The 11,495-nt window shown below is 36.5% G+C and overlaps 1 protein-coding gene across 1 annotated transcript in view; it reads left to right on the forward strand.

The window, feature by feature from the left end:
* The window catches only part of USP9X (ubiquitin specific peptidase 9 X-linked), a 5,037,693-nt gene extending 5,028,838 nt beyond the window's left edge, over positions 1 to 8,855 (forward strand). Inside the window, exon 48 of the mRNA XM_044071835.1 lies at positions 6,358 to 8,855. Within this exon, the coding sequence (XP_043927770.1) occupies positions 6,358 to 6,492 (135 nt within the window). The 3' untranslated portion in view covers positions 6,493 to 8,855. The remainder of the gene's footprint in view (positions 1 to 6,357) is intronic.
* Positions 8,856 to 11,495: the final 2,640 nt, after the last annotated feature.

Consider the following 11,495-nt stretch of genomic DNA (forward strand, 5'->3'; position numbering starts at 1 on the left):
AATGACTAGCTGATGGTGGCCCCCCACTGAGGGACTTCTGATGTTATTTGTGGAGTTTCTGGGCCCGTTCTCTACATTGACTGTCAAGCCCCATCCATCTCACTTGCTTCAATGATAGAGTTGTCCCTGTGTCCCCATCCCCCAGTGGAGGCTCAATGGCCCATTTCTGTTCCTAGGGCAAGGGATGGGATAGCTGTGAATAAGAGCTTTCAGACATGTGCCTAGGGATAATGAGTATATTTGTGATGAGCCCTAACGTTCTCCTGCTCTTGTCTTAACTTTCTCTGGAGGTTGGCATGCACTGGGCTCTGCAGTCCACACCTTCTCCATGTGATATAATGAGAGCCCTGTTCCCCTCCTGTAAGTTGCATTTTTGTGTATGCCCCAGTAACCCATGGGGCTGCAACCACAGTGCTTGCCCAGACTTGTATGTCATCATCCCATTCTATCCCCAGAAAAGTCAAGCAGGCTAAGCTTTTATCATTCTTTTTCTCCCTTATGCCAGTGTCAACAGGTGCCCAGGCCATGATTCTTAACTCAGCTCACCTGCATCATAGTCAAGGCTTTATCTCTGTGTACCAACAAATCTAGTTTTATATTCTCTGGAGTTAATTCTGCTTTGGCTGCAGTCCTCGATGATGATCACAAAGTGGGAGATGTTCTGTCTGGTGCATCTCAGAGGGTTGGGGTTGGATACCTGTCTGGTGCATCTCGCAGGGTTGGGGTTTGTATACTCTCTTGTCTGTTATTCCTGCCTACAGAGGGAGAACAGAAAGTTACATATTTGACAGTTTGGATGAGGACACAATGAAGAATCCAAGCTCATACCTCTGTCACCTTGTTGACCACCATTATCTTAATGGTACAATTTGCATGTCCAAAGAGGTGGGTGCTGTAGTGAACTCTGAGGCATCATTGGTTACAGAGTTACTACTCATTCAGGAATTTTCATTTTTATGTCTCAGACCCTCATCATAAAACTCTTGGAATGTTGGACACACTTCTCTTGTCTATAAGTTGGCTTGGCTTTCCTGCAGTCAGATCCATCACATTTTGATGACAAATGGTTGCACAGACAGTTTATCTTGGATCCTCCAGAGTTTGAGGGAATTGGTCTTCCTTGAATGGATAGCCCCACATCTAGGTGGAGATGAATGTAGATCTCTTGGCTGTAAGCACCTCACAAAAATACCTGATTGTCCCCTTCTTCAATCCAGTGACTAGTGCACTGTGTGGTACCTAAGTAAGTGGGAGGTCATTCAGTTGCAGCCCTCATGCAGAGCACCAGTAATGTATTTGGCAAGTAGATCATAGAAAGAAAGGCATTACTCTGGCAAGTAGACCATAGAAAGAAAGGCATTACTGCTTTTACTTCGCATCCCAGGTAAGATGCATGTGGTGATGATGGAAGAATGGCTCAGGAAGGTCCACTTTCCTGGATGGTAGTGATATAACAGCCATGTTCGGCCTTGCCTTGTAATAATAGAGTACTTTATAGAGAGTTAACCTGTATGCAGCTTGTGATATGGTAGTGCAACAAGACAAGGAGGAATTTGCAGAGATGCAGTCTTTGTCAGGTAATCAGTGGGATATTTCCCTCCATTTCCATCTGATTCTGTTCTTCTTGGGAAAATTTTGGAAAGAAACACCATTGTTAGTTCTTGACACACCTGATGGCTGAGAAGGGTTTAATTTCACTTCCCAAATCCCTTGTGATTCAGTAAATTCATTTCTAGCCATAGATGTTCCCCGTGGTTGAGAGAGCAACTTGCCCTGCCTGTGTGACTAGTTGTTGCTGTAGACCAGTTGATCTTCCAGCTGGTTTATCGGAACCGACTGAGGCTACCAGCAAGCCTTCCACGCAGTATTCTGCTTGGCTGAAAGATGTTCTCCATCTAGAAAGAGCAATACCAAATTATTGCCACAGTTATTAATTAAATGTGCTTCTTGCAGAAAAATTAAATGCGATTTATGTAATTTAAGGTATTTAAGTAAGCTTCCTCACTTGCAAGGATTATTTAAACCATTAATATTGATTGAAATACCTTTTAACAGAAACATATAAGGCTATTTATATCAATTAGATATAAATTGACCATTATGTTTTGTGGGGAAAAACTTGTGAAGAATTCCATCAGATGCATTACAACTAGTAAGAAACAGTAATTCAAATGTTGTCCAACTTGTAAAGACTTTTAAGTGCAAGAACATAGTGAACGTCTGTAAAGGTTGTAATAAACAATGGAAATGGAAATTTATAGAACTACCCAAATTAACCACCTGTCTAATAGCAACAGCTATTCAGTAACTGCCATCATGGCTAATATCTGTGAGAATGTTTTTATAAAAAGCAATTAAAAAGTTCTCATCAGCTGGTGTATAGTACACTAACCTACCACAAAAGTCAATTTGTGTAAATGTCTCACATTGTGTTTCTATCAAAATATTTAAAGAACTGTAACAGAGTTCATAAATTGAATCATTTTGCATTGAAATTAGGAAAATTAAAGAAAATCGATAAACAGTATAACAATAGCATACCATTAGGTAAAGCAAAGTGCATCTGTCAAGAAAAAACTATCAAATAGTTTTATAAAATTAGAGAAACTATAAAATCTTGGCTCTCTAGTTCGATTTCAGCTAATATATTATCTGCAGTTAATAGTTAAAAACAAATGTAGGTTTTAAATATCTAAGCTATATCATGAAATATTCTTAATGTTTATAATGGAGAACATTGTATTTTAGTAAATTAATACAAAAGATAAATGTATATTCTATCCATGAAATGTATATTCTATCCATGAATTGCAATACTTTATATATTTACTTAAGCCTTTTCCTCTTTTTCACACACTTTTTTCCTTATTTCTTTTATAAAGTCGCTCTGTTCATGAAATGTATACACCTTTTATTTGCATATTATATATGCATAAATTACATGCGTATAAACTCTGTTAAATATTAATAAGGACAAAGTATGTGTAAACGTGTGTGGGTAAGGTAAATCAGTAGGTATAAAACATACAAACATAGCTATATCTTTTGACGGCATTTGGTAGCTTCTTGCATCAAAATCACATATATGCATATTAATAAGGTGTAAGGTATGTCAGGGAAAATACCAAATGTAGCATATTACCAAAGTAGCATGGCTAGACTGAAGGCAAAAGTAAATGAAGATGTAGCCTGAAGGTCTTATAAAGACACTTATTAATAAATAAACCAGTAAAAATGGATAGTGTGTGAATTCTAGCAACATCACTTTTAACAAAAGGGGTATGTAAATGTCATGTCTAAAATTATCTTTCTTTATTTCCATAACTTTAACGTATCCCAGGTAGTGGTTCCAAAAACTTAAAAGGCTTAGCGTAGTGGGTTCCAAAAAAAAGCACCCATTTTGTTACACTAAGCAAAGACGCCATTTAATATCATATCCTAAAAATACTGTTATAGAATAAGTTCACATTACAATACCTCCTCATTTTAAGGCAATCCTAACCAGGCTTTTTATAAGCCTTTTCAAATGGATATGATTTAAAGCATGCATCACATTTTTCCCCATTTTTTTTATATGCAAGTTCTGTTTCCTGAAATTAAATTATGTAAATACGTAAATAAAAATAAAACAGATAATTAATGTGTATATTGGAGCTGTTCTAGTCCACTTGTAATGTTTTAAATTCTTTTGGAGCTTCTGGCAGCATTATAACGTTGTTTCCCATTGAAGTGACATCAAAGCAAATTTCAGAGTTCACAGAGTCAAATTGCACGATGATGCTTAAATAAGCTGTCCAGCATCCCTATGGCTCGAGGCAAGCTTTTCCAAGCTTAAAATGAAGAAAAAGGGAGACCTAGCAGTTCTAGTAGAAAACTGTAAGTGTATTTACCAGTTTTGAATACAGAATCATCTTGTGCGGTTAAAGCTCGAAAAGAGCCAAGGATTTCTAAACCGCAAAATCAACCTTGACAGTAACTAGCCATATTAAAAACCCATATTTTACAGCAAATCCACACACTAAAACACAAAGATCAACAAACCAAATGCAAAATCAAATTATAAAATGATCAGTATGACAAATGAACAGTTCAACACACAGTATAAACATTCCCCTTTTATAGGATATTAATTTTCCATGGAACAGTGTGTTATCTATTTAAACAGCACAGTATTTTAAAAAGCTCACCTGAGTGTCAAATCCATAGATTAAGCTCCATGTAAGAAAAACAACAGTAAAATCATTCAGGATTCTTAATAAGCAAGTCAAAAGCTCTGCATATTAAAGGAGAAAGTAATTCTTCATTTTTCTAACTTTTTTTATCAGAAGTTTTCCATGAACCATTTTCAGCTAGTCTTTTTTCGGACATGTATTAGCCCATTCAATTTCTTCAATTTTGTCAAGAATTGTATTTGTTCTGATAAATGTGAGAGCAGCATCCAAGTCTTCAAAGATTTTTGGACCATCTTGCAGGAAAATGTTTAGTCCAGCCGGGAACAAGTGGGTTTTTGTTTGACATGTTTTAAGTTCTTTAACTAAAGGCAAAAAGAGCTTCCTTGTAGCTATAACCATTGGGGAATAGTCATTGTCAAAACAAATTATCTTTTATTTTAATGGGAGCCTTAACCCAAGCTGTTTTAAGGATCATCTCTTAGTCATGAGAAGAGAGAAATCTTATAATCACAGATTTAGTTGAGTTGTTCTTATTAGTTTTGGATGATACTAATTCTTTGAGCTCTTTCGATGCCATAAGATAGAGCTTCAGGGAGGTCAAGAACTTCATGCAGCCAAGAAGTCAAAAAGTTTTCCAATTTATTACCTTCAATATTGTCTGGTAAACCGAAGATTCTAATTATTTTTGTGTGACCTGTTTTCCAAGTAGTCTACTTTTAATTGAAGTAAAGTATTCTGTTTTAATAAACATTCTATGTTGTTCTCTCCTTGTAATCTGCTGTCCATATCATTAAGTGCTTGTTCAACTCCAGTAATTTGTGTTTTCTGTTGCTGAAGATCCTCATGTATAGTTTCCTTTTGTTTAGAGCATTTCTCCTTAAAGTTGTCTAATTTTAAGTCCATTTTGTATTTTTACTGAACTTCTGGATGTTAGAAAACAGGGACTGTAATTCCTTTTTGAGAGATGTTTCTTGGTTAGCTTTAGAGAAGCTCATTTTGAAGACCGGTGATGAGAACATTATCCAATGTAATTTTGACAGGGAAAAAAATCAAAAATTCATAAAAATGTTTATATACTATCCTAGGATATGTTTATTCGAATCTGTTGGTGAATTAAAAAATCCTGTCATAAAATATTGAAGTGACAGAGCTGAAAAGAACTGCTAACTAGAGCACACCTTAGCCATGCCTGCCCCCTGTCTTCAGTTTACTCTTAAGCCATGCATTATCCTTGACCATGATTTTGTATAGCATTAGGCCTTTGTACTGCAGAACTCAGACTTCTGAATATTTGGCCTTTTGGCAGTCTTCTCCTTCTGCATTGGCTGATTTACTTTGTTGGATTTAACTTAATAAACTCACCAAAGCAGGTCTCGTTTTGTAGTAAGCTAGAAGAATGCATCAGTCACCTCTAACATTATAGACCTGCCTTAGTGAGTCCAAAATACTGTTCTGACATTTCCTCTGCATGTTTGGGCCTTCCATGGAGCCACAGCTGTATGAGTTTCATACAAGTCAGGTAAGTATATACTTGTATGTTAACAGACTTGGGTGTCATGTTTTCATTGCTTCTTGATTTGCAGGAAATGTACTCACTCACTGGTTGGGATTAACTTGCAGTCTCAGGAACTAGGGCAGTTCTCCTAATGTGGTGATAACATCACAGTGTATTCCACCATAGAGTGCACATACCATCAAGAGTGGGAACTTTACAACAAAAAAGTGCCAAATTTGAATAGAAGAGGAGGTAAACCCAGTCATAGACTCACCAATGAAGGTCTCTATTAAATTAGCTAAGAAAGTATCTGCTTTTCATGGTAATTATTTACATTGCAGTTTTTATTGAAGTGTAGCTGTAGTTATTGGAATGTGAAAATGGTCTGTCTTGTTTAACATTCTTTTGTGGCTAGCATACACTTTTTAAATGCCATTATGCAGCTGTGCATCATAGGCCAAGGTAGAGTGTAGAACATAACCTCATCTGAGGTAAAATAACCTTAAATGCTTCTAGCAGAGCACTGTCCACAAGAGACTGCATATTGCTTCAAAGACTATTGGTTTGTCTCGATTTTTTCAGCAGTACAGAATCAGCAAAAGGTTTTCAGAAATATTGAGGGAAGACATTTTTTAAAGGGCATAATTATTTACATATGGTATTAACGCAAGTTTCTTGTTTCATTTGCAGAATAATCATGTACATAGTCAGCCTTACACCGGCCCAGCAGCACATCATATGAACAATCCTCCACGAACAGGTCCACGAGCACAAGAAAACTGGGATGCCAATGAAGAAGCACCTCTTTCTCAAACAAAGGAATAACAAATGCACACAGGTTGACTCCCTGCTTCAAAACTTAGCACTTTGTGTGCACCCAGGCCTTACAGTGCAACCTTATCCAGGTCCAACAAAATATTTAAAAAATATATATTATATATTATATATATATATATATATATATATATATATATATATATATATATATATATATATATATAAACTTTTCCTGACTCGGAGAGGAGTCCATTCATCGTCTTACCTGCAGAATGTTGCTGTCAATATATACCTGCCTGCAGTGGAAAGTGTATAGTGTTTTGTAATAAATGGCCTGATACTAATGTGTAAATGGCAAAGATGTATATAGTATATTAATGTTTGACTGTTAATTCCTAAGCAAGACTTTTCTGGCTTGAGGAGGTCAGATCTGTTTAAAAAAAAAGACAAAAGCAGCAGCAGCACCGAATTTCTCCTTCCTTATCACCTCTATTCTTTATTGAGGATTGTCTTGCCTCCTGGAAGATGGATCACTCTTACAACAGAAACCTCTCTGTCAACCATAAAATTCAACAATTCTTGCCACTGGAAGCAATTTTACTAGGACAGCATAATGAGTGGTATAGCTCTGTAATCTGGTTGATGTGGAAAGTGGTGATGTAACATTGTTCTAGCTCTCTTCATTGCCTTTTTTCATTCTGGTATTCGTTAAATCATCTTGAGGCTATAGTTATGCTGTAACATTTAGCATGGCTTCTCACCACGTTAATATAGCCAGTGGGGAATTGACCATAAAAGGACAGCGGTCATCCCAAATTCACAGCTGCTGTGCTTTAAGGGTTTTTCCCCTAGTTCACTTTGATGGCTATAACAGTGAAAAATGTTAACAAGTGACTTTAAGTTGCACATGTATTCCTCAGATTATTTGGCAATCTGTGGGTGGGATACAGAACAGTTAGTTTTCAGTAATAGGAATTAAAAATATATGCAACAATTTGCTACGCCAGGATGCCTGGAGCATTATAGACTGTATTTGGTGTGCTTGTTTTATTTCTTTTGTAGACTGTATTAGATGATCTTCTAACATGTTTCTGTCCTTCTCCAACTGTTGCCCAGTTGAGTGGAAGCTGCAGAGTTCTGAGTGCCACTGAACAGGGCAGCTTGCTGGTATGTTTCCCAATCAGATCTGTTTCAAAGCAAGAATTTTTTGCTCTTTATCTCTTATAAAGTCTCATTATTAGAAGCAGGATTGTAACTGCATACTGCTGGTTAGGCAGTGACAATTCTTAGAGATTTCTATTCCAAAAAGGCGTCGCTGTTTAAAGAAACAAATCAGTAAATACTGTATTTAAAAAAAGAAAATTGGTAACTTAAATGTGTGTTATTTTTTTGAACTTGTCTAAAAAACCAAATACCCCATGCAGAGCAAGTAAGTCCCACCCTGTTATATTTAAATATTTTGCTGTTTATTTTATAGAAAATATTTTGCTGAATTCTCAAAATAGACTTTGATTTAAGAAAACACTTGTCCTGTGTTATTTTTAAAATAAAACAGTTACTGTGGAATTCATATCCCACAGTAATTTTTATACATCATATGATGAAGAGTTCTGGAGCAGCAGTTCCGATATGGTCTTTCACTTTGTGGGAGTTTGTGCATAGAAATATGCTTTAAAGCATTGGCCCCTTAGCAAGAATAAATTAAAATGTTGACACTTTGAATGTCTCTAATGTCATTTATGTTATATTTTTATATTATGTTGTCAATTTTGTGCTAAATTAACAAAAATACAATTTGTAAACCAGACTGCAGAATTCTAAAGCTTTTTATTACCTTGTATATTCATCTCTCTTTCTGAGCAGGATTGATTTTTTTAAGGCAGAAAAAGTGTTAACCATTAGCTTCATTGTTTGATCTTATCCTGGCAGTTCCAAACTCTGTTGTGAGCTACAGCTTTTACATAGCAGTTCTTACTGATATAGTTGTACATCATCACTCACTAATGATACCATAGAAGACATCAACCATAGCTGGTATTCTCCGTTGTCAGTGACTGTGCATAATACATGTTTTGAATTGGGGTTTTGACCATCTTTTTTTTTTTTGTGAATTTGTTTTACTTTATAATCTTACTTTACCGTTTTCCTCCGTGGGTCTCTTTACAGTGTCATCCTTTCTTCAGACCTATCTTGTGTAACAGTAAGATGTTCTGGCTGTATATCCAGAGGCCATGTTTGATTGTTTGGCTCATTTAACAATGTTCAGTTTTGCACTTTTGAATTGTGATTAGCACACACTAAAATGCTAGGGCTAAATGGATGAATTGATATACTTTATGAATTCTGTCATTTATGGTGATGACAGTTTCTTAAGTCTCATCCTGTATACAAATAAAAACTTTTATTACTAATGCTACTTTATCAACTTATTGCTGCACAGTGAAAAGTTGCTTGTGATAACTATTAAGCTGCTCTTATCAGATATGCTGCATTCCTGTCCTTTATGCATAAAATACTGCACGTGCTCCACATGCTGCAATGGAATACTGCTGTAATGATGGAATCAAGATTCTGAGCACAGATGGATATGCTGTTTCTTGTCTTGTCACAGTGTAAACGCCTTACCAGGAAACCAACTTTTAACAGTATTAGATCGTAGAACTATCTTCATCTCTTTGGCAGTATGCCCACATCTATCGAAGTGTAAGCATTCAGTACCAGAACAATTTGGGAACGTTAGTCCACTAGGTTGTTTTGAAGTTTTCTATACCACATACAATATCTGTAATGTGATATGTTTAACAAAATGATCTTTGTTGCAATATATTCTGTTAAATGGGATTTGTTAAAATGTGGATGTCTGCCTTCCAGCAAGATTTCAGGAGTAGTGTAGGCATTCCCTTTTTGGGCTCAGTGTTACCCACTACACCAAGAACATCACTGACTCCAGTGTAAAGGAAAATTACTGATACCAACTTCAAATGTTCTTCATTCAGACTGCCTCAGTAGCATATGAGTTTTGTGCTTGCACAAGCCCACACTGGCAGCTATCCAGTGCTCAGAATCCCCTGTTGTGACTCCCTGTGATAGTGGATTGGCTAAGCCCCTTTCATCAGGGGAAACCTAACCCTGTTTCAGAAAGTCAGTTATTCAGCCTTAGTGCCAGCTGCAGTACTCACACAGTTGAATCTCCTCAGCAGCCTGAGTTGGTGGATTATAGCTTCCATACTCAGCTAAGAGCCCGTTGGGAAATTCTCTTCCTCTTTATTATATACATCTGATGTCCTTTTCATTCTTCCTCAATGAGTAGGTTACTGACTTATCTGATCCTCTGATCCAAAGTCCATAGTATGTGACCAACTGTCAAGTTCCACCCTGTACCCATAATGCACTAGTCCGTCCTCAGTACCTCAGATCTCATTTGCCACCTTCATACTCAGGTGCAGGTTCCTTCTCTTGAGCGATTACATCAGTAATTTGTAAGAGATTTTTTGTACTCATTATTTTTCTTCCCTTATTTCTCAACCTCACTCTTAGTTTTTTTTTCAATGCAGTGTTAGGTTTTTCTTTGTTTTTGCATAGTATTTTACATGCTTTTTCACTGTTGTTGGTATTCTCTATCTTATTCATTAACTATAGGTAATTCTTGATTACCATTGCTAGTAATTCTTTCCTTAACTCCTTTTCCAACTTAAAATTTTATTTATTTATTTTTTGACCGGGAAAGTCCAACTGGGACAGTAGCCCATTTTCAGCAGAGGCCCGATGAGAAAAGCTGCACAAACATTGCACAGTATTTTACAAGAATTTACAGAAATTGCAGTGCAGAACAATATAACAAAGTGAGAAACAGACTAATAAATTGTGGGAAGTTACAATATCAGAGAGAAGAAATGTACTATATGCATACACACTTTTTTTGTAAATATTGAAATAGGTTAAAAGTTAAGAAAGGAAAATATCACTAGAGGGGTAGTGTTAGGTTGAAAGAATTAATAAAGGGAAAGAAAAATCACTAGTAGGGTAGTTTTAAAGGGGTGTGGGATTAGAATGATGGTTAAGGTTAGTGAGGTTTTATAGCAAGTTCCTACTGGTTTTGATGGGTAAAGATTGGGGAAAGCTAGAGGAAGGCTCAAGGAGAGAAGAATGTTGTCTATTTGGATAGATGCAGTAGCAGATTGTAGTATTTAGTGGATAGTTCTTTAGGGTGAGTTTACATTTCTTGAAGCAGCCAATGGTGTTTTTGCTGGTTGGAAGTGAATTCCATAGTTTAGCTTTAGTGTATGAGTAAAGGCAGTGTCTGCCTCTCTTGTTTGGTAATGAATAGTTATGAGTTTGAGTGAAGGGTTCTGGTGGGGGTATAGTGTATTAAAATGTTCTTAAGGGCAGTTGTATGGATTGTAGATAATTGTATGTGCTATGGACAGTTGAATGAGGTTAAGGTGATGTGGAAATTGCAGCCAGTTTGATTCTTTTAAGGCTTGGCAATGATGTGAGCAGTATGAGCTGCCTGTGGCAAATTTGGCGATTTTATGGTAACAGAACTGGAAAATTTTGTGGAGATGAGTGCAGGTTAGTAAAAATGGGAGCACTTTATAATAGGGAAGGGAGCAAGTAAGTGTTGGTGAGAGCTTTTTTGGTGGTACTGTGTATGAAATTTTTGCATAGGGCTCCTAATTTGCAGTGTTTTTTTTTTATGGCATTACCAATGTGGTGTTCAAATGTAAGTTTGTCAGTGGTAACACCTAATAGTTTAGCATGGGATACAATTTCAATTTCTGTGTTGCTTTAGGAGAAAATGTGAAAGTGAGAGTCGGGTGAGAGGGGTTTTGCTGCAAAAAGTAGAAGCTTTGTGTTTTTGGCATTAAGGAAAAGTTGTGATTCAGTTAACCAGGCTTCGTTTGCGGTGAAGGTATCTTGGGTTATTTGTTGGAGGTATTGTAAGTTATTTGAGGAGGAGATGATGGTAGTATCTGCATATTGGATAATAGAGCTAAGAGAATAAGCAGTGTGATGGTTGTTGGTAAATATGTTAAAGGCCCAAGTATGGA

Source organism: Protopterus annectens, chromosome 5.part0 (genome assembly GCF_019279795.1).
Source record: "Protopterus annectens isolate FY-2018-M chromosome 5.part0, PAN1.0, whole genome shotgun sequence".
NCBI classification, from domain to species: Eukaryota; Metazoa; Chordata; order Ceratodontiformes; family Protopteridae; genus Protopterus; species Protopterus annectens.